Here is a 24,634-nt window from a genome sequence, read left to right as displayed (position 1 = left end):
AGAGTAGAAACAGGGGGCAAGAGCCAAAGAAAGAGTAGAAGTTTCTACGTTTAGAACCAGTTGAGTGAAGCTGCCCCATCCAGTGTCAGGAATGGACAGACCTGCATGCCCCCCCACGGACCCTGGGGACCATGGAAATTCAAACTTCCAAGGACCTGCCAGCCAGTGTGCCATGTTTTATTTCTTGGAAAAAAGAGTTTTAGAAAAAAATGGGGAATTGAAAATGAGATGTATCTGGAGTGACATATTGAAAAGAATTTAAATTAAGGTGAATTTTAATATAAAGCAAGACAGTGAACAAGGTCTAAAAATGCCAACTTTACAAAAAATAATGATTAAAACAATATAAATGAAAGACAAGCTACATTGCTCTGGGTTGGACTGGTAATTGGATGCTGTTTATTTACAAAAGTCGAGATAGATGCAGATGATGGATAACGGGAACAGGAGGAAACAAGACTGATGGGGTCATCAGCTTTGAAATGCCACGAGTGGTTATTGAACAGGATCTCCTACTACAGAGGAACAAGTAAGAATGACATAAAAACGCAGGCTGTATTTCTCTTGCAAGATTAGCTCGTGTGCTTGTGAACACATATAGTGCAGCTTCATCAATTTAAAAAATGCTTTGGAAAATCCATCCAGATCGGAAGGCCAAGTGCAGCACAAAGAGAATGAAGAAGCATGTGAAGAGTCAGATCTAGGACCCTGCACAAACATTTCTGCAGAGAAAATTAGCTGTTGGCCATGGCATCTGAGAGACAAACTGTGAACAGGGATAAATGACAGCCGCCAATGATCTGATGTGACAGATGGAGCCGCACAAATACTGAAAGCGATTCCTTTATTATGGCTGCAGAATGGCTTCCTGGTTACACACGAATCCCTGGAATTTGCACTTGTACAAAAAAAAATACCAAGCATGGAGTGCAAGGTGATTTTATCTTCAGAGAGATTTCTACAACTATTCATTCCTCTGGGAATTTTAGGATTTTTAATAAAAAACAAGGCAGTCTGGCACAAAGAGTCCTCGATAAATAGCTGTAGCATCAGGATAGAAACGGTGCGTTGTCGGGCCTGATGTGGCCTCACCCCCACCGCTAAGCAGCAACGTGCCCTCACCCTCTGGTGTTAGTTGGCTCATCTACACAGATTCTGCTGCTACAGAACATGACTACATCTTTCCCAGCTTAAAGAAAAAAAAGTCTTTGGTTTCAGATATCACTCCTAAGGAAATACCAAATCACACATAAATCTTTCATTTTAGGCTTTACTTCCTTTAAACAACAGCAGATCCATAAATAGCCATGCTTTCTGAAAAACAAAAATGCCTCTCCCTCTCTTTTTTATTTTTAAGTAAAGTGACAGTTCATCAAGAAAGTTTCCATTGAGCCCTCTTCAACTTCCAGAATTTAAAATAGGGATGCTATAAAGGAGAGACTTGTGTCTCATTGTTGTTGTTGAAGCCTACTTATTTTCAGTTAAAAAAATCTAGAAATTCATGAAATAATAAAACTCCTTTTATAATTAACCTGCCAAAATATACATTTACCCTTCCACATCAGAAACTGGAAAAGCCTTTTTTTATCGAATTTCAACCAGAAATCATAGCAAATGTTTTAAATATATATTTTCTATATAACATGCTTCAATTAAAAAATAACCACTATCAGAAAATTTATTTTCCTATTGTGTTTTCATTTTGGTTATGCCTCACATCTCAATGTTCTTTCTTATAAATCATACTATTTCATTTAACATTACTTTTATCACTTTGTATCTTAGAGTAAAATGTTTAAAATCTTAACTAACATTAGACCAAATGGGAGATTCAGATATACATGGCATGTAGATCGAAGTAACTACATTTTTTTTTTCATCTTTTAGGCTATTTAAGATATGTTATGGCATAAAATTAAAAGATATCCATAATATTCCAAGTAGCCTGTGTTTGATTTTTCATTGGCACATTTGATTTTCAGGCCAATTGACTATGATATAAGTGAGCTTACCCTCACAAAGGTAGGAGGGGTCCAAAGTTAAAATGTGGAAATGGAAAAAAAAAAAGGAGAGGGCAAGTGATTTCTCTTTCTCAATGTTACGATTATTTTCAGTGCACCACTCCAGGATCAGCCATGGTATTAATGACCTTGAAAATATCACCTGGTAAGTATAGATAATAAACTCCTAACACACTTTGTTGAAATGCAGAAGGAAGCAGAGACACTCCCACATTTTGGTAACAAGCAAACACACCAATAAACCCAAGCGGAAAAGGTAGAGAAAGAAATTATTGTAAAGTCCTCCCGAAATTCAGATTATTCAAGTTCATTAAACGTAGTTTAACAAACTGCTGGACAACAATCCACATGCACTGCTCTGGACTTGCTTTCCAGCTTTACTCATGATTTCTTCTATCAGGCATGCAAGTGAATACACTCTATCTTCGACTACACGGAACCGAACGTTTAGTATATCATTGGCTTATTAATGAGCACGTTGAAGAACAGGTACAAGGCCACCTACCATTGTCACTGTCTCCTTCAGATGGAACACTGTAGCTAGAGCTGTCCCATGTTTGTGCCTGTGTAAGTTTGTTGAAGGAGATAGGAGGGAGAGTGAGGGCTGGGTCTGCAGGAGAGCGAGAGAGCCGGGCCGCGTGCAGGTGGACAAGGACCAGGAAAAACCAAAGGGGCGGCAGCATTTCACACATGGCATAAGGTTTGTATGGAAATGAAGCGAATTTCATATTATGGGATTTAAATTCAAATGTACAATATAGGGGAAGAATGAGATGGCGCATGAAATAAAAAGAATGATAAAAACCGAGTGTTAGTACTTATCAATCATATACTTTGCATGCAGTAAATATCGTTAATCTTAACAGTTCCGCAAGCCCACAGACACCGAGTACTAATGAATCATGTCAGCAGAAAGGAAGAGCGCCCACAGATAATGTAGATAAAAGGCAGAAGACCAACCAGATGATACCTTTTTCAAAAACCTTCTAAGTAACAATTTTAGCAAATACGATTCACACAAAATATTTGGTTACAAAGACACAGCTTAATATGTGTAAATATATCTACTATTTAGAAATGAGACTATTAGAGAATCTCAATTTTTTCCCCCAAGGCAATGTACAATTTCTCTTTCAAGGGTATTGGCATTGCTTCACTGATAGCTGTAGCGAGCCAACTCCTTCAACCCTTGACACACACCTCTCAATATTGTCTTTGATACTGATCAGTAGGAAACCGATCTTGACACTGGAGGAGTCTCTTTAACAATGAACCTAATTAACCAATAGACGTTAATCAATTTCAAGCACTTCTGAGTTAGCCATTTATGAAATAACATCTTTTTTTGCATTAACTATCCATATAATAATTTTACATGTTGAGGAAATATCTGTACAATATTTTTTCAACGCTAAGGCAGGGCCAGTAAAATAAATGGATACGCTTCTAGAACAAATCTTTGAGTATATGTAGTTGTCTTTCTTTGGAGGAAAACAATTGAGAAAAAAAATTTCTTTTGAAGAAAACAAACAGCCTATTTAAGAATCTAAGTTCTTACTCAAACTTACTGATTTGAGCAGTCTGTTTTAATTTATAACACAGAACCCACATAAATCCAAATGCTTAACTTTCAAATAAAAATTAACTGGCTTTTCAAAGTTTTAAAGCTACCAAAAAGAATTTCTATCTTTTTAAATCCTATGATCTTCAAGTAAGATCATTATGTATTATTTTCTAGAAAATGTGAAAAATACATACCATAACATTTTAAATTATTAAAACAAAATTTAAAAATCCCCAATATATAATGCCAGTTTTATAAAGTTCCTACATGTCACTTGATGTTCCTGAAGGTAAATCAGCATTATTTATAGCAACCAAACTCCACAAAGCTTTCAGCAACTATAACTGCTTCCACAGTGGTTAGTCAGCATTATAGAAACTTTGGAAGCTTGGAGAGGAAATTAACTCTGTTTTCTGCTTTCAAAATAAATACCCCATTTCTATTTCACCACTACAAAGAATATGAAATGGCTGAACAGTACAAGAACAAGGTTGATAAGCTGCATCTAAACTCCATGCAGGAAGAAAAGGAATCACTGAGAAAACGTTACAACTAAACTTTAAAGAGGCACACTCCAAAGAATACTGTTCTTTGGAGAGCCACTCAACTTCGGTTTGCTCCATTATGAAATAGTCTGAAGTTACGTAACACTGCCTGGAAGGATTAGAAGCCAGTCCGTAGCCCAGCCGGGCCGGCCATCCCTGAAGGCACGGGCGCGACGTCCCCCAACACACACCGGAGACCCCGGAAATGGAGGCCCAGCCCAGCTCTGGCTGCATGTGCTCTGTCCTTCCGTACAGGAGGAGGCCAGTCATTTGAATCGTATTTCACGCAAAAAATTTGGCTTTCATAAAACACCTACTAACTCTTGCCATGCCCAGGCATTTTCTCAAATAGCTTTGCCTCAGAGCCCATCCAAAAGGCCAGGAAACTACTACACCTGGCTACATGTTACCCATCAGTCAACTTGCTCCAAATAAAAAAAAAAAGATCCTTCAGAAAGAAATCATATTTTTCTGGTACCCTTTTACAAAATGTACACTTGTATAACTTCTACTGTTGCCAAAATGCTTTACAGAAAAACCCAAGAACATCTAAGTTCTTTATTAGCTGGTTGCTTAAATGTGTCCGAGTCCTTTCTTAGCACTTCCTTAAAAGTATTATAGTAGGGATTGTATACAAAGAACCAAAAATGTTAAAACAAAAAAGGACCTACAAGCAGGTAGATAGTGCCAGAGCCTGAGTGAAGAAATCGAAAAGAACCTTTTTTTCTATGCGTATTCCTTCTCTTAAAATCAACAGTTGCTTTGCACGTTGCTAGAATTTACACCTGTGGATATACTAACACTAAATTAAAAGCAAGTAGGTACTATAAGCAGAAAAGGCTCTATTTTAAAGAAATGACTGCTGGCCACGCATGTGAGCCTTGACATGATATCCTGTCACAGGAGAAAATACACAGCCCCACGTGGGCTAGCAAGCAAACAAGGGATGTCTTAGAGGAGCCGTTCTCCCAGAGGCTGCTCTACATTCAGCTCAGCAGGGTACGAGGAACCACCGGGCCAAGCGTCAGCTATGTTAACCTCCCTGGGTAAAAAATGCCGTAGAGTATTTCTTCCCCACTCACATGCCCCCTCATCTTTGCTCTCCGCGCTGACTGTAAAGGAGGGAAGATACCATGCGAATGATCACATGGACCTCACAGGTGATTCACTGAAAGCAAGTCTGGCCTCCCCAGGACTGGCGTTCGCCGGAGTTCCTTCACAAGGCTGCTCACACTATAACATATACACTTAATAAAAGACTCCAGAGAAACCACTGAGTGTTTACGGGTACAAAGACGCTGAGGTTTTAATTTACCTGATCGAGGCTTCAGGCCAAACGGCCCCGTGCTGTTGGTGGTAGGAGAGATGGAAGGGGAGTTCGCGCTGATCTGCAGGATCAGAAGGAAAAGATGGTTAAAAAAAAAAACAAACACCCTAACAGAGAATTATACATGCTTCTCTATGTTCAAGGATTGTAATTAGATCACTATCTTTTTGATATGCTACTTTGTGATGAAGCCCGGACCAAATAATTTGATGATGGATGCATCTTCGCACTGCAAATGCTTTAAGTGGCATAATCAACAGAATGTTGTCGGGGGGGAGAGCCAATTTTTATTTGCTCAATAAAAAATATTCTACAATAGTGTGAAACTGGCAATCCCTTTCTGCTGCAGAATAGATGTGTGCATGTGTGTACGCACACAAGAACACACTCACATCCACCTCACAGAGGGCACATCTGATCAACAATGTCCTAACCTAGTGAGATAAGAAAACGGGTAACACTGACTAGACGCCTTGTCACCAGGGAAGCCACACACTGCATCACTGACGAATTAACACGACATTCTAAATATTGCCTATTTGAACAATATTTTGTTTTCTATATACTGTTTCCTATAAAGATGTTGCCCTACTTGGTTTTCAAAATATATCTTATGAAATTAATCTTTAATTATGGGTAGGGCCAGCGAAGACTAGCATAGCTAATGAGAGTGACTCCCCCAGAGAATCTGTAATACAATTAGGTCATGAATCATGACCATCTCAGATTATGTATTTCTGTAAAAGAAATTCCAATTCAGCCTTCACAAAATACCTCAGCTTACATGAATTCTCAGGGAACCTACCTCATTTGGAGAATACTCGCCCCCATTACTCTGTAATGTTAGGTCATTTTGCACCTTAAAGAAAAAAAGGCATGGTATATTCCATTAGACCATAAAATTATTAAGGCAAGAACCGCATCCTTCTGACTTCCATCATATCCCTGGTGCACACGCACACAATGAATATACATGGAATTAATTATTCAGCGTGTTAAGTAGCTAAGTAGGTCCTGCTTACATTTGCTAAAGACATGCAGCTATTATATTCACAAAAAAAACACACTGAAAGTATCACACATACTGAGAAAAGGAATTTCCCAGCCCAAAGCACCTGGAAACATGAGCCTGCCTTGTGAGGTTACCAAGCCACTGGCGGGCTCCCACCCTCATTTGAACAAGACGTTTTCAGAAATGGTCCAAGGCAGTACTTCCCAAATACACAGAATCCTACTGGGAGTTTTTAATAAATGTACGTGCCTAGACTCCAAATCACAGAGACAATCTTACATCATCAATTCAATGCCAGTTTGCTTTGGCAACCAATGAGGAAACTCTAGCTTATGTTACTCAGATCTGCCGTCTGTTTATGGTAATCAAGAACCCCACCGATTACCCTAATAAAAATCTGGGGATAACGAATATGAACACCTTCATTTATGAAACACCAAATCAGTATACACTGAAAATATCTATTCCTATTGAGGAGTGCTATTTAAAAAATATTCTGAACTTTGATAAGTCCAAAAGAAAAACATTTATTTAAAATAAAATATCATTAATTTCCCTGCCCAGTTAAGCGGCTTTGTTAGAACTATTAACAAATACCTGCGTGATTGATCCTCTCCATGAGCAATTCCTTCCTCTGATTTTTTCCTGTTGTCTCCCCAATATCTTCCCCAATTTGTTATTTGAATGTGACTATCATTTGGAATTCTTTCTGAATGGAGGCCAGTGTTACCTAACCTGATATGGACAGTCATCTAAGGTATATTTAAAGTCAGACAATGTGATGCATAAACCAATTCATAATTGCAGCCTCACCTATCGAACGGGGCGCCACCCATTTGTTCCTCAGCGTTTCTGCCTAGTGCACACCTGCTGCTGATTCTGCCACGGCTGCTTGCTGCCTTGCTCACGGCCCAAACCTAGGTTTACTTCCCTCTCCTTAACTTCCTGTCTCTTCCCAGGCTTCCCAGAGCACCTCAAACGCCCAGGATTATAGATCACCTCATGTCACACTCTCAAGTTTTTCAATATCTCCGTGTTCTTCCCTCCATAATTCTTACAACACCTTAAAAGTGAGCACAACTTCATATCCTTAAGATCCAAGCCCTTGACACCAAAAACAAGACCAAATCCAGCACAAGTACTCAATGAACACTGGCTGATTCAAGACTATGCTACAGATATTCCTTTCCTCCTGAATGAGATGGAAGGGAGAATATAAAAGCAACCAAATCACTTCTGAGGATCATATTTAAGTTCTGTATAATCAGTAGCACTGGCATTGCTAATCCACTACTTTTTCTTCCTCCTCCTGTGACTTCTAGAGCCAGCTACCTAATCCCTCCTTTTCAAAATCATTGAGATGTGCTGGTCATGGACAGATGATTGCCCTAGAGAAGGAGGACAATGAGTAAGACTTTCCTATACCAAATAGGAGTCCTCATTCAACCAAAAAACAAAACAAAACAAAACAAAAAAACCCCAAACAAAAAACGTATATGAATGTAAAACATTATAAATCAGAGATGGAGTAGAGGCATCTCTTTTCCAGAGGATTTGTGTCTTACTGGTACTCCTGAAATGATGCACCCAGATGGGCATCTGCTTTACTAGAGTCAAAAGTGGCTCTGCAGCAGGATACTAACATGGTCCTAAAGTACCTCTTCACTGACTGCTTACTGGTTGTAGTGAAAAACAGGACAGTAGTTACATGATCATTGTAATTTGGGCAGGGGCACCTGGGTGGCTCATTTGATCGAGTGTCCGACTTCGGCTCAGGTCATAATCTCACGCTTCATACGGTAGAGCCCAACACCAGGCTCGCTGCTGTCAGCCTGTCAGCGCAGAGTCTACTTCGGATCCTCTGTCCCCCTCTCTCTGCCCCTCCCCTCTCTGCACTCTCCAATAAATAAATAAATATTAAACAACAATTGGGCAATCAAAGTAACGTCACCTATGAAGGCCATATAGACACAGGGGTATCCTGAGAGGCACCCATGTCACCTGTGCAGTATCCCCATCAAAACCACAGACTCTCAATCTAAACATGAGGAAATAGGAGGAACTTCCAACCCATAAAATAAGGGGCACACCATTAAGAAGAGAAGAGAGCTATAGTCTTTAACATTTCAAGGTGATAAAAACCAAGGAAAAGTTACAGAAATGTTTCAGGATAAAGGAAACTCTAGATACCTCATAACTAAATACATGCCTACCACTAGAATGGACCCTACACGAGAGGGAAAAATGCCATAAAGATCATTAGATCAGCTGAAAACTTTGGAACATGAACAGATTAGATGAAAACATTTTATTAATGTAAATTTATGAATGTGATAAGCAAATGTAGTTAGGTAAAATCAAATCTCTATTCTCACAAAATGTACGCTGAACTGTTTAGGGAGAAAGGACTATGATATATGAAACCCTCAAATGTTTCAGAAAAAGAACAGCGTGTGGAAAAAGAAAGACATAAGCAATGATACAGCAAATGTGGTAAAACATTAGTAATAGGTAACTCTAGGTAAAAGGATGCAATTTTGGTAACTTTTTGTGGAATCTTATAATTTTCCTCATATTTTAATAAGTTTCAAATTATCCAAATAGGAAGTTTTTGAAGAAAAGTGGGTCAACTATCATCAATCACTCAATAATTTAAAAAGTGGGCCCACACAGGACAAGTCGTGTGTCTCAAAGGAGGGCCCAGTGGAACGGGGCCGGGGCAACCTTCACAGAAGAAGCTTCCTGATGTTCCAGAACTGGGTAATCCAATGATGCCTCTACCGGGGAAGAGAAACTGCGGTAATTCTAAGGACCACGCCAATAACAATAATAGAATAGGAGAGTCAGAGTAACAGCTACCATCGAGGTGCCCTGGATTGTGAGACCAGCCCCAATTTAGAGAAAATGAAGGTGAAGTTTAGAGAGGTTGCCCAGAGTTGCCCAGTTAGCAAGTCTTTGAGGTAGGATTAAACTCAACATAGTTCTAAGTCATGACTCTCAACAATAAAATCACACTAGTTCTCTCTCCTCTTACTCGTCACAGACTTAGGTAGGAAAGAGTGTGAAACTGCTTCACTACACTTCCCATGCTCAGACACTTCAGGGAACAGAAACTAGTGTGTACTGAAATTGGCCATCCTAAACACACTCATTAAGCAGAGATGAGTTAGAGTGTCACCAGGTTTCACTCCCCAAGTCACCAGTTCAAACGTATCTACATGACTGGTTCTCTGGGATCTTTTAGGCTCATCTCTAGTCAAAACTGCTTTTGACAGCCAACCAAGTTTCACCCAGTGTAACTCCACCCTTACTCTGCCCCCAAATAACTCCACCAGGTCTCTCTGCTAAAGGTCTCCTGATCCTCCTAGAGACTTCTCAAACCTTTTGTTTTTGCCTTTCAAGTCTTCTGTAGTTTATTTTCTGCGGACCACTTCCCAGGCCTCTTGCTTGGCTCTAAAATCTACATTGAGTGGGCCTACACTTTCTGATGCACCGGGTTCCCTGGGGATCTCAGTTGCCACTGCCTGGCTCAGCAAGACTGTCTGACCCAAGAAATTTAGAGAATTTAATGGAAATAGCCAACCCTCATCTTTAATGGAAGATGGAAGTATAATACATAGGAAAGCTAATAAGGCAGATGTATGCAAAATTTGAAGAACAGACCATCCACAAAATCAAACTGGTCTAATGACTGTTCTATCCAATGATAAATGGTTATAGAATATGGTAGCCACTATTCCGTGACAGAGCTCGGGTTAACCCAAGAGCAGCCTCACCTCACAAACCGGAGAGGTCTCCAGCTGTATTTGACCACTGTAGGGAAAAAAGGGCACAGAGTGGAATTTAAAGCATACATACTTCAATGTAGAAAGAGAAAAAAATACATTCAGTCACAAAAAGGTCAACATACTTTAGTGCAGAATCTTGTAAGTCTAAGGCTTCTGCTGATTCCACAGGATAAAAGTTGACAATATTTCTCTCTGAAATATCTGTGCTTAATCTAAAGAGTAGGAGAAAAAGATGTTAGCATGTTAATTAAGCTTTTCATATGTTCTATGATTTTAATAAATCCAATGCTTCAGGTCATATTTAGTTTATAATTTTAATATATTAAAATGTTACATTTATCTTGATTAAGTAATCAAAGGTTTATGGTAAAAATTTCAAGTTACATGGTATTTTCCCATCATGCACCAAATTTTATATCATTTGAATATAATTATCTATCTGCTATTGGTATTGCAATCCAACTTATTTGCAATATAACAGCAATTTCTGCCAAAGTCATAATATTCCTAGGTAGCACACACAAAGTTCTCTTCTAGAACTTGATTAATTTATAGAGGTACACAAAATTGTTAAGAGTACTAACTCTATTATATGTATGAAAGGCATTTTGTTTTAATAAGATAGACTGATATACACTAGTACTCTCATTTTAAAAAGTTAGAATTCATAAGCAATTTGACGTGGAATTTTATTTCTGAAATTGTCTTACAGATGGTTTCTGAATTTCTGCAATTTTAAGAGGTGAATTCTTTTTAATATCTATAAACCCAGGAATTTCTGTAAGTCACATAAAAGTTACAAGGCTATTGCAAAAGGTAGGGATGAGTAATATTATACATGCCCTATTGAAAATGCTATCAAATCTATAATCAGAAATCCTTAAAAAAGAAATCAGGATAAAGGCAACATATGATATTAATATTCAACTAGGTTTTTTGATGTTAAGGTTGCATGAAAGGTAAGCCTCTAAAATTAAATCCTATAACCAGTGGCTTAACTCAAAACAAGAAGAAGTTTGGATCTATGAAGTATAAGATAAAAGAAAAACCCAATGTTTATTTGTATTTTTACTAGTAATATTCAGTCCCAAGCAGCTAGAAATAAGTGACTGCTCGAAGAGCGCTCTCTTACTAGAAAAAGAGGACCTTTTCTTTGTTACTATTGTACTGGCTCACAGAAATATTATAAGTTAGGACTATCCTATAATGATAATTATTCAGGATGAACAAAAATCTAAAGCAGCCAAAGTACTGGGTTATTTGTGGGAGCAAATAAAATCCATATAAACTTTTACAACATTATACAATTTTAAAATAGCATTCCATAAAGCTGCAGATCAATTAGCTCTTGGGAAGTGACTCAGGGCTGTTTTCTTCCACAATTCGAGCACACACCCACCATTCCACTCGCTCTACATTCTTGGCAACTCATTGCCTCAAACATTTCCAATCTAGAGAGGAATCTCGAGGTCCTCAGTTCATCTCACTTCTCATGAAGAATGACGAAATGAAGGCCCAGAACTGGGAACCCTCCTCCAGGTCGTCAAGATTTCCACTACTGGGCTCCAGGCCCACATTCCCAAGCCACATTTTATTTCCCCCAAACCAGGCTGTTCTTTTTCACTTAGGGATTCACATATTAATCAATCTCAAATTTGTAAGAAATATTTATTGGGGGAGTGATACAAGATGCAAAAGGTATAAGTATTCAAACAATATATTAAGTTTGAGCCCAATGGGGGCCCTTTCTCCATAATGTCACATCTTCAAGTCTCGTTCCTGGACTCACGTGCCCTTCCCATCCATATGCTTGGCCTTGGGATCCTCATCTGCATTATACAGCTCTGTTACTGCGGCACCTTACGAAATGACCTTCAAATCTAAGTCTTGAAGTCCCAGAATCAAACTCCCAGCAGCAGAATGGACATTGTCACTTTGGAATTTTTTCAGCACATCCAACATGGACCCCAGTATCCTCCTCTTCAAACCCGGGGCTCCTCTTGGTGCCCCATCTCAGATAATCAGAGACCAGGTGCTCCTTTCTGAACAGTCTGGACTGTCCTGCACACTGTTCTCCCCACCCACACAGATGCCCGCCAAAGACCTACAACAGTGCCCACCGCTAAGGGTCTACAGTTTATAAGCATAAAGAAAAATATTAATTTAGAAATACCTACAGAAAAACACCCATGGTAATATATTTCCTTCCAGCTTACATTTTTTTCTAGGGTTTGACACAAATGAGACCTAATTCTGTCTATATAATTGGGATCAAACCTTGCATTTTTACATACTTTTAAAGAGAACATTATAAAATGAGCATTCTAAAATATATTGGAAAATTTAATAAAACATTGTATCAGCCATATTATAAGGACCAAATTATAAGTACCTCTAAACTTTTAAAAATGAAAATGAAAATTTTTTTTAAATTTAAAACAAAAATTTTTTTATTTTCTGCAAATATTTGCTATAAAAATACCTTCCCTCTCATAATCTTTGTTCACATCTCTTCATCTCTTAGGATAAATTTTTAGAATTTATTTTAAAAGTTTACACATATTTTAGACAATGGCCATGTACTACTAGGATGTCTTCTAGAATGGTTTTGCTAATTTACCTTTCTACTAGCAATTTATAAATTATTTCAAATCCTCACAATCCTAAAAAGTATGTACTTGGATCCCATCTCACAGAGGACGACACTGGCGTGCAGAATAGTTATGTCTTACCCAAATGAACGGTGCTGAAGCTGCGTTCAGAACCAGTGGCTGGCTGACACAAAGTCTGTTCTTTTCCCCAGATACGCCGCTTCCCCGTTTTTTTATCATTTCACACAAACGCAGGCAACGCACATATGTGTTCTCTTGTCCGTTTCCTACCCTCTCACTGACTACCCTGGTTTAGAATGTGAAACTCAGCTCTTTAAAGAACATGCTTTGATTGGGCATTCACTAAGAAGCCTGCCTCTGAGCCAAACATTAGGGAGAATTAGGAACATGAATAATCATGTTTTTAAACCATTTTGTTTATTTAAAAATAAATCGTGCTTTAAAACTCCCTCCATATTAAATGAAGACACATTTCTCAACACGGCATTCGAAGACATCCTCAGCACCACTCCAACCACACCCCTGCAGCTTCTCGGTCCTGGCTACGCATCAGAGGCACTGCCCATACTGCCAGACCCCAGGCTCTCCGGGAGAGTCCAAGCCTGCTCCACTCTTTTTGACCTCCATGCCTGGGCCCAAGCTTTTAATTCAATTCAGGGTTTGCTTTCTCCTTGAAATGGCCAGTTATTAAAAGCCCAGATGAACCAGCCAGGCCTTCAGAGAGGCCAGCCCAGCCATCCCCCCATCTCCATCTGCGGCTAGGCATTCACTCCAGCCTATCACTTCAAGCACTTAAATCAATTACACTTACAAATAGCTACTCAAGACAACCTCTGCCAGAGTTCAAGTTCTTAGAAGGCAAGGGCTTGTTCATCTTCATATCCCCCGAAGTGCGCACAGTAGATCTTGTGATTTCTAAGAGCTCAGTTAATATCTGCAGAACTGACATGCTTTTCATATCAACTGCTAAAGACTTTCAACCAAACAAACTGACCTATCACTATTCTTTTAGGACGAGGCAACATTGGTGGTGAGCCATCCCTGGCCCTCTGGGACTTGCTAACCAACCCTTTTCATGAATTCCCAAAATGTGGTGTAATTTCTATGTTCACCGTATTACGAGACCATATCGTTTTCATATTTAAGTCACAGGACCTGTAAACAGTTTACCAGGAATAAGCTTTGGATCTATTTTTCTAGTGATAAAGTAGTTAGTACCTCATACTGGGTATATTGTCTTACTGAAAAATATTTTGTCCATAAGAATTCCATTATCCTTTGCTAAGAAACCAAAAAATATATCTAATGCATTTAGCGCCTATTATGACAATGGCCAATTCAATTAAAAAATTATCTCATAGCCCAGATCATTAGAAATATATTATTTATGTAACATATGTTTGGCATCTCAAAGTAAATATGATAGTACTTGGTAAAACAATTCTTTCTTTTTTGGAAAATCTCCTTGATATTTCTAGAAGTCAGGAGTTGAACTTGAAGCAATATCAAATATGCACTTTTATCATATTGCTATTTTCTAAGAATTATGCCAAAAACTCCCATATGAAATTCATGAGGGTGAATAAATTTCATTAAGTGGTAGGAAAAGGGGGAAAACGATTTCAATCACTCCATAAGTGTGACTCATAAGCTTATGGATCTTGCAAAATCTTTTCTTTTTGGTGGTTAGGCTGAGCTCAAACTGTGTGTACAGATATTTTTAAAGGTGAGAGAATATACTCACATGAAACCTGGGTCAAGAAAAGACACGCATACCTGTTGGGATCTTGTAGCAAATCTACCGCTTCTCTCAGCTGTTCAATCATTGCTATATCCACGTCCTGGTCTTTGGGTGAACTTATTCTGTAGCATGAACCAAGCATTAGAATGAAAATGATTACTAGAACATGGATATTATCTAGATTCTTAAGAGCACACCTATAAAAATGCATCTAACATATAAAAGTGATTTGGACGAATTCCACATTATAATGAACACAAGTCAGAGCGGATCTGCAGAGCGGATCGCCAGTGTGGTAGAAATGGAGCAACTGTGTTGGGGAAGGCCGGCTCTGCTATAAATACAGCTCCCACCGAGTCTCAATGCCCAGGGGCCTGCATCTGCTCCTCTAGAAAATCAAGGCAATGTACTTTCTGGGTAGATCCTCCACGCTGAGCTTTCCTGCGCCCTGAACCTCCTCAATCACATTCTATCCACAGCCTTCAATCAGATGAAACTCAGGCCAACGAAGAGGTGTGACCTTGGACTGTAATACCCCAATACCATGACAATAAGCATCTTACGAAGAAAAACCTATTGATAGGTTTTTCTGTCTTATTAATGATAAGAAAAACTTACCAATATTGTTGGGTGAGAACATAGGTTTACCCAAAGGAAAGCAGACCAAAATTCTATCATGACAGGGCTGCCATATGCTTGAACCATGAACTTCACAGGGGGCTCAAAACCAGGCCCTGGGTACTCACATTCCCTCAGATTGCCAGTGCGTGTCCTCTTCTATCCGTAACAGTTCTTCACAGTCCTCAGGCCCATCCTGTGGACAGAACATATGGGGCTTCTGAGAGCCACTGGCTATCAACAGTCAACAGCCACACCCTACCCTCGTCCATGTTCACAGGAGCATTGTTCACAACTGCCAAAAGGTGGAAACCATCCAAGTGTCCATCTACAGATAAATGGATAACAAAATACGGTCTATACATACAATGGAATGTCATCAAGCCTTCAAAAGGAAGTCCTGATACGTGCTACACCACGGTGAACCTTCAAGACATTATGCTCAGTGAAGTAAGTCAGTAACAAGAAGCCAAATACCGTATGATTCCACTTAGATGAGATACATGGAGTTATCGCCCATAGAGACAGAAAGCAGAATGGTGACTCCCAAGGGAGAGAGGAGGAGGGAATGGGAAATTACAGTTAAATGGGTTCAGAGTCTCAGTTTTACCAGATAAAAAGAGTTCTGGGGATGAATGGTAGTGATGGCTGCAAACAGTTTGAATATTCACCACTGAATGGTACACTTAACAATGGCTAAAATGGTTAAGTTTAATCTTATAGATAATGTACGTCAATTAAAAATTAAATTAAAGAAAAGGGACCTGACCCAGGACCACAATACCTGGTAACTTAGAGTTAGAAATGTAAAGCTTAATTCTGTTTCTTATTGCCCTCTAGCACCTCTTGATGTTTAAGGTGCCCTCTTAGCACCTGCTTTACTTTGGGCTTGTCAGTTACATGAGACTATGCTTTCTACTGTTGGTGAGACAAGGTGTGCGTGTGTGTGTGTGTGTGTGTGTGTGTGCTCTTGGGAAAAAAGTATAAAACACTTAACAACAGAAAATGCCTCAGAGTGACCTTTCCAGAAAGAGAAGACATCCATTTACAGATTTTAAAGATCTCTACTTTTCTCTTTTTACAATGGACACACTTCCACGAAAAGTATTCACCTAGAATTTATTGCAAGAATGTGAATCTTTGTCTATGGTAACTCTTACTAATTGGTAATGGTAATTCTATTACATTTGCTAGCTTATCCTGATGCACTGAGCACTGGAAAGCCAAGCAATTACTGAATATAGAAGAAAATCAGACACATTTACAGGCAAACAGAGAGGTATGTATACCAGGGACCTAATGTCAGAAAATAGACACCCAAAACATTGAGAAGATGTCTATCTTATAAATACCTGAGGAAACTGGCAGCAGGTTGGCATTTAAGGTGACAGATTGGTAACCTTGAACCTAAATGTCAAGGTGCCAAACAGAAGAAGATTTAAAAAAAAATAGTTGATCCTCAACTTGCCTTAATATAAGTTATAAATTCTGAACGGAGAACATCTGTTCCATCAGTAAATTGGTCTCTTTCTTCTCCTGAGTTGTCATTGTCACCCAAAAGGGAAGGCTCTGGTTGAAATTCCTGATGAAAGTCCCCTATCAGGAGAATACAGAGACAAAGAGACGCTTTCATGGAGAGACTAGCAAAGCATAGACGACCCTCAAACACCATCCAACTATTTCAGTCTCCCCCCTTACCTCTTACAGAGATCTAGGAGTCACCCCACTTCTCGCTTCCCTGACGAGTATGAGGAAAAGATGAATGAAGGAGGAAAAAGAGGGGAAAAAAGTAAAAGAAATGGAAAGCCCCCCCCCCCCCAAAACGAACTGGAAAGTCAATGCCCCTTCTTGGTTTAGTCCCTTATGAAAGAAATGAAGTCTCCTCTAACTTCCTCAAGAGACAGAGGAAAGAAAGTATGAAAGAGGCAAAAGGAACAGTAAGGAGATCTCTTCTCCCCAATCTGGAAACTAAACCAAGCAGGGCCACCTTTAAGGACGCCTACCTAGCAGAATACCAGCTTCTAGAACAGAGAGGGGAAGACTCACTGGTAACAAACTACAGAATTCTTTCATTTTAGAAGTTCGCCTAAAACACTACCTCCTATACTGTATAATGTTATAAAGATTGTCTAATAAAAAGGCAGTTCTATTCTTGCATAAAACATACAGTGATATTTTTTGGAGAATGTATGGTTCCAATCATAACCTCAGATAAACATAAACGTTAAACTTATGTGCTAAACTAAAAAACATGAAAGTATAAAGTGAAAGCAAATGCTAATTGGTTCACACAGCTCTCCTATCACTGATGAGGGCATATTCAAACTATTAGAGAGATAATCTGCATACTAATCTAGTTCTATATTATTCATATATCATGAAATCATCTCTGCCACAAATCAGTAAACACTAAATTTTAGGATTTTCTTTAAAAGTCACCGAACAAAATAGGAGCAGTAAGCAAAAACAACAACAACCCAAACCCTGCCCTAATGTAATCAACTGAGGACTTCTCACCAACTTATGAAATACATTGCTAGGATTTTCAAGATATGCAGGACATAAAGTGCTTCGTGACCATTTGATGATTATTAGAGAACCACAGAACTTTAGAGCTACAGAAGATCATAGGTAATTAGGTAATTAGATATTACATAATATAATTATCCCACTTATAGGTGAGAGAATTAAGGTTAATTATCTTGTCCAAAGTCAAGTGGATTTGTAGGCGCACCTCTCAAACGCACATGTGGTCAGAAGTGGCCATGTATCCAAGCCTAGCTCGTAAGAGACGGACACCCCTAGGCCCAGTAATTAAAAACTTCTTGCGAGCAAACCTCTGTGTTCAGCCCTCTTCTGCCCTAAAACAGCACATGGAAACTTTGGAAGTCTTGTGTGGAATCTCAGAATGAACACAGCTTGGGGCTTTGAACCACTGCTTGGAGGGAAGTTGCCTGCCAATCACTAACTCTCACGTAGACTTGACTTGGATTGTGTTAAATCAGTGAGATTTGGGGATTTTATGTGCTACCACACCTGGCGGTGCCTAACAGAGCTATACATCAATAGTTTCTTTCCAAGAGTGAATTTAAAGACCATAAATCTGCAAAGTGTGAACAACTTTACTATTGGAAAGTTACTTAAGCTCTCTGGGCCTTGGTTTCCTCACCTATAAAATGGAAATGATTAAAATATCCATTTCAGAGTTTTGAATTTTAAATGAGATCACTTTCAGACATTAGCACAGAGCCTGGTGCTCAGGAAACGCTTGATAGGTATTAGCTATTATCCTGGCCCTATTGGTATAGATTGTAAACATAGCATTTGAAACTTAAAAAATAGAACTTTCTCCCCATTTTTCATTGTCAGACCTTTAACTGGGCTAAGGCGATGGCATGAGTCCTCCTTGATGACCTGGTCTTCTTCCATGATATTTGACATTGGCACGTTGAGGCTAACTGTGTCTTCATCAGAAGGCTAGAAAGAAATAGTGCACTGCTTCATTCCAGGGATAAGAGTTATCAATGTAGATTAAGAGAATGCAACGTGATAAAAAAAATACTGTGATTCTCAAACATATAATATTGAGTAAAAGATGCTGGATACAAAGCAGGATACCACTTACGAATGTTCAAAAACCAGCAAAACTAATCTATGGTGTTTGAAGTCAGGATAGCAGCTACTCTTGGCTTGAAGGGTAGACTTTCTGGGGTGTTGATAAAGCTCTGTTTCTTGAACTGGGAGCTGGTAATAGGGTAATAGGGAGCTTTGTCAAGAGTCACTGAGTTAACATGCAAGTGTTTATACATATGTTTTGAGCTAAAATTTTGTCAGGTGCCTGATGGCATTTTCCAACCGAAGAGCAACAGTCAGGGCACTAAGAAGGACTGTGTAATACCTGAAAGAACAAAGTAATAATTGTAAAATATATAGTGTGATATTGTAAATATTGTTAGTATCACACTGGCCTGAAGTCTAACCAATCTTTGTAACAGCAATGGTACTTTGAAATCTGACGACTACACCAATTTCGCAAACTACATTGAGGTTTCATGCAGCTAGTCACAAAAAGCAGGCAATATCTGGGGGAAGCTGGGTGGCTCAGTCGGTTAAAGGTCCGACTTTGGCTCAGGTCATGATCTCCAGGTTCGTGGGTTCGAGCCCCGTGTTGGGCTCTGTGCTGACAGCTCGGAGACTGGAGCCTGCTTTGGAGTCTCTGTCTCCCTGTCTCTCTGCCCCTCCCCAACTTGCACTCTGTCTCTCTCTCACCAAAATAAATCAACACTAAAAAATATTTTTTAAAAAAGCAGGCAATATCTGTGACAATTCCCCATGTATTTACAGTGCATCTTATGTGCAACATTAAGCTTTGGCTTATTTCCCTGTTTTATGCTGAGGAATATAGGAGTTTAGGCTGAATCAAATATATAAAAGTGTTGAATGACTGTGGTACTTAAAAGGACATGTTCTGTGCAATTTTCAGAGTAAGGCTTCAATTTAGTAATCAAAGTAAGTCGTCTCGGGGGGGTGGAGGGGGCTTGTTTTCCACACTAGCTGATGAAGTTCATTCAGATAATCTAGGATTCCGTCACAAGTGAAATATGGAGCCTCACTGACTTTCTTATGTCTCCATTTAGGGTTCCTACTATTCAGTAAAAAGCTTTCCAAATCACACGGATCACGAACCTGCACAGAACACGTTTCAGGGAGCTGTGGGCTGTTCCTCAATTCTCAAAACCGTGACTTTCAGGATAGCGTTTGTTTACTTTTGGACACGTGCACAAATCGTTTGGAAAACTGGTGCAAAACAAGTGTGCATTTCATCCGGTAAACAGATAATTCATTCAGCCGCCTTTTTTTTTTTTTTTTGCGTGTTTATCTTGGGGGAAACACGATTCAAACTTCTTAGGGACAAATGCTAAACCACTCAGACAATGATAACAGCCAAAGGAGTGAGCTGTGCTTTCCAAATGGCACAAGGAGACAGAAGTGGGGAGGAAGAGAAACTGCTGTGGTAAGTGGTGAGACGAAACACAGTTGCCAAACAAAGTGAAAAGGGAAAGCTACACGGAGGAGTCACAATGCTTTTCCTCCTGAAAGACAAATTTCTTGGAGTTGTTCTCAGGTAATGAGGCTACCATGTGAGAAAAAAAAGGCCAAAGGAAAGATTCGTGCACTCAATTCTGTTGGACATAAAATCCTTTCTGTGGACCTTCCTTCCACCCTCCTCCTAGCTTGAAAACTTAGCAAAATTCCAAAGATATGCATCTAGTTAAAAGACACAGAATAAACCCTTGGTTTCCTTTTAGAATGATATTAGCCTCCTACTTGTATTAAGTGAGAACAAAAGGATAATGAGGTTCTTTGTGTGATGTTTTATTAATGAACTTAATTATCCTTAAAAAATAGATAAAGAATAAAGCAGAGTCTGTTTTAACTTCATAGAAAATAAGCTTAGGGTGAGTAATTTCTGAAACAATGGGACATTTCAGGGGACTTATGAGTTTTAATAAAACTAAGGGGGTTGAATTAAATACAACTTATAAAGCAATGTGTTGAGTATTTTCTCCCCTAGGGAACTACAGTAAACTATTCATGTGGCTTCATGAGAGTAATTTTCTTTTATTGAATTGGCCTTTTTTTTCTGCCTACAAATGCCTCTAATAATGTTCTACATTAGAAAGATTTTAAGGTATCCTAATGTTTTAATACACTGCTTTATAAAGCATTTTGTAGGAAATAAAATGCAACATCTTAGCTACATGTTAACCCTTAAACACCTGAAGAGAAGAGGCAAAAGGCATTTTTCTTAGAGCCACACATAGTACAAAGGAGAACTCTTTAAATGGGGTAACTGACCTATTAATTACATCTTCAAAGAGTAGAAGTATATTTCAAAACTCAATAACCACAAAATCTCAATAAATTTCCTCAAAAGGGAAGACTGATGATCCATCCATTCCCTACACCAGCTGTCCCTTCTAGCTCCCCTGCTCAAGAAACCCCATTTAATGGTATATTAGTGAAAGGTTTGGGGGAGTCTAACTATAAATGGGATAAATGTAATAAAAGCTATTTATAACCACTTTAGGAAGCTCAAGTGTGGCTTCTTAGCTTACAAGTAACCAAACTTGTATCCAATTGTCTGAAAAGAATATAATCGAAGCCTTTCGGGAAAATAGATATTGCTATAAAAATTTGGGCTACTTAAAATTGCACTTCCTGTGGGTAAACTGCTAAAATGCAATGTACACTTGACTCCTTAACATCTATGCATGCAAATAAGTTTTATCCCAAATTACTCTGTCATTTAGAAACAAACATTTATAAAAATGACTCATGGGTACTTGCATACCCCTCTTAGTCATTTCATAATATTTATGAAGCATTCAAGAATATTCTAGGGGCGCCCGGGTAGCTCTGTCAGTTATGTGTCCAACTCTTGATGTCGGCTCAGGTCATGATCCTGCAGTTCATGGGATTGAGCCCTATGTCAGGCTCCGAGCCGACAGCGTAGAGCCTGCTTAGGATTCTTGATCTCCCTGCCTTCTGCACCTCCCTGGCTCATGTGCGCACATAGGGGTGTGCATTGTCTCTCCCTCCCTCAATATAAATAAGTAAACTTCAAGGAAAAAAAAAGAATATTCTATATAATGTCAGGAGTGTGGTGAGAAGGGAAGGAGATAGGGACTCTACCCCTGAGACATTTATAAAATATTAAAGATGCAGAAAAAGCCAACAGCAGCTCACATTTCCACTAACACTAACTCGGAGGATTTCAAATTGCTTTCACAAACATAATCACACCTTCTCCCATAGATGCATTAGTGTCCTCCACCACAGAGGAGTTCAGGAATGCAGGCGAATTTAGCTAGAAGCGCAGAAGGAGAAACATCTAGAAGGAGAACATCTCATCACAAACGTTACCTCCGTGGCAGATAAGCGCTTGTCTCCATTGTCACTTCCAACGCCCGAATCCGAATCCTTCTTGCTGGGATAGACACCATCCGTATGGAATCCATTTAGAAAACATTGAAATCACAAAGTTCACAACAAGCTACATCGATTTAGAGTCGAGTAATGACATCTCCGTACAGATTTTATTAGTACCACAAGGCAACATATCAGCCCAATATTAAAGGAGGTTAAGACAGGGGCCTCATGAAAATCAGATACTCTAAGCAGAGGAGAAGATACATTCTTTGTGTTCAGGGTTTCATAAATTCATACTCTAACCAAGGAGCCTGTTCTTTGAAACAGTTAACAATTTTCTCATTTTATTGATGCTACTGTATAAAAACGCAAAAACTACCTAATTGCTTTTACCTTTTACGTTCAAAGAGGCTTTTTACGTAAGGCCTCTCATTAACTCTGTAAGCTTTTTACCCAGTGACTAAATTTGATGTTTATAAAAGGAAAATAATGAATACATATCTTAAACATTATATAAAGGTAGGATTAGGGTAGCCTGAGATTTTAAGTCACCATCTTCACTTTTTTAGTAAAAGGTTTAAGGAAAGGTCTCTGCAGAGGAGCCCTCTCAAAACAACATGTGTTTCTATACATGTGTTCAGTGTGGGAATTTTGTTCGCTGAAAATTCAAGGCCCAATTTATGCCACAAAAAGGCCAAGGGCATGTGAAAGGATTCTAACACTTCCGTTCCAAACAAGAAATGGCAAAAATTATGCACACTGCGTTTTTAAAAGACAATTACAAAACAAAACCTGTAGTGTTTCTTAACAATGTCCTAGAGGCATATTAAAAATTAATAATTAAAAGAAGTATGCCTGAGCCTGTATGGCTGTTTTAACTGATAAGTAAAAAATACCCATATTTATATTATGGATTGCATTTATAAAGGTATATATACATATAAATGCATTATAACATACACAAACAGTACTGAGGAAAAGCTAATTATTGATTAGAATAGGGAAAGTAAGATTTGCAAGATGCCTAAAGGTTATCAACACCGTAAATCTGCATCAGTTAAGAGAGACAAAGGGATATTTTGGAGTTACCCACTTGGTGCACTTTGGCCTAAACAAATACTAACCGGGGCTCTGAGTGACTGCAGTCACACCCACCTGTCTTCCACGTGCTGGTGTAAATGTGGCCTCTCCATTGTGTGGAGGTACAGGGAGTCGGTTGTCTTCATCTGACAGGCTTGTATGCTCAGATACTTGAATATGTGCACTTTGCCCTTTGTGCAAATCTATGGAGAAATCAGTAACACATATTTGTGTCTTAATGCCAAAGCAAAATGTAAACACTAGACATTTGATTGTATATTTTCATTTTAAACAACACTTCAATAATACACACCCAATTTGACCTCTCCAAAACATATGAGAATTTAGGCAATCATTTCTTCCAAATTCTACTTTGAACAGAAAACCATTCCAACAGAAATGTGTTTACGTCTAAATAGTAAACAAGTACAGAAGTCAGATAACCGACAGGGTAACATTCCAGTTCTGGAAGCATTCACTTTGTCCCCACGTGGTTTAACAGCTGAATTTGAAACTTATCTCTGAATAACCGACAATCATGTTTGGAGATGTTCAAACTCCATTTTGCAGCTCACGTTAACGTAAGGAACATATTCCTCCTTGAGTCTCCGCCACAGGCTCCATGAAGGAGTTTCCAACATACGTACAAATGCCAACACAGCCACACATGTAATTCTGGGATTGCGCCAAATACTAGTAAATGGACTCTATGCAGCAGAAGACAACTTTCTGTAATTGGTATCACCCAAGGTTTCATCTTTCAGAGATGGTGATCATGGCTAAAATAATGTGAATTCAGCAGACCATCAAAAGCCCGGCTCTGCAGAGAGTTGCCCCCCTCCCCGACAGCGTTTGCCCCGGGGAAGCGGCTTTGCAGGCGCCCTCACCTGTGCTGGAGGAGACTGCAAAGGATTGTTCTCAAGTAGCAGTACCTGCAGCTGTTTCATCTCTCTAAAACAAATGGGAATCACGAGCACTTTATTGCAGGAAAAGTCAAACTTTACCAAGGGAAGCTCTACTAGCTCTAAAGAACAGGGGGGAAAAAAAGGAAAGAAAGAAAAAAACAATTTCAGAAAGCAACAAGATTAAATAGCTAAGCATTCAAAAATTAATTTTCTGCTTACAAGGAAAACTTTCATTTAGCATAATCGGAGCAAGTTATGCATCAGGAATATGTAGTATGTGTATAAAATATTTTACTACAGGGGAGGGGAAACCATTCATTGGGAGCACAATAATTTTAAATTGTTAGTTCTGATGGAGGCTGGACACACTTGACATTTACAATATCTATTGTTCAGAAAGGTCTCTCTTGCAGCAAAACAATCACGTAAGCCACACCACATAGGTCACGTTTATATTTTAACTTCAACTGCTAGCATATGAACAATGT

At 38.9% G+C, this 24,634-nt stretch overlaps 1 protein-coding gene across 3 annotated transcripts in view; it reads right to left on the bottom strand.

Annotated features, from left to right (window-relative positions):
* LRCH1 (leucine rich repeats and calponin homology domain containing 1) overlaps window positions 1-24,634 on the bottom strand; it is a 157,382-nt gene that overhangs the window by 31,116 nt on the left and 101,632 nt on the right. For 2 of the 3 annotated variants that reach the window (XM_029936738.1, XM_029936737.1), the window contains exons 5-16: window positions 24,129-24,265; window positions 23,317-23,444; window positions 22,156-22,219; window positions 18,600-18,705; window positions 16,697-16,824; window positions 15,357-15,424; window positions 14,646-14,732; window positions 10,380-10,469; window positions 10,246-10,282; window positions 6,263-6,316; window positions 5,446-5,518; window positions 2,527-2,631 (exon numbers count right to left, since the gene is read on the bottom strand). In XM_029936738.1, the coding sequence (XP_029792598.1) occupies window positions 2,527-2,631; window positions 5,446-5,518; window positions 6,263-6,316; window positions 10,246-10,282; window positions 10,380-10,469; window positions 14,646-14,732; window positions 15,357-15,424; window positions 16,697-16,824; window positions 18,600-18,705; window positions 22,156-22,219; window positions 23,317-23,444; window positions 24,129-24,265 (1,077 nt within the window). The remainder of the gene's footprint in view (window positions 1-2,526; window positions 2,632-5,445; window positions 5,519-6,262; window positions 6,317-10,245; window positions 10,283-10,379; window positions 10,470-14,645; window positions 14,733-15,356; window positions 15,425-16,696; window positions 16,825-18,599; window positions 18,706-22,155; window positions 22,220-23,316; window positions 23,445-24,128; window positions 24,266-24,634) is intronic. The other variant, XM_029936739.1, reaches the window with a different exon arrangement.

The sequence above is a fragment of the Suricata suricatta genome, chromosome 4, assembly GCF_006229205.1.
Source record: "Suricata suricatta isolate VVHF042 chromosome 4, meerkat_22Aug2017_6uvM2_HiC, whole genome shotgun sequence".
NCBI classification, from domain to species: Eukaryota; Metazoa; Chordata; class Mammalia; order Carnivora; family Herpestidae; genus Suricata; species Suricata suricatta.
This window is presented reverse-complemented; position numbering and strand designations above follow the sequence as displayed.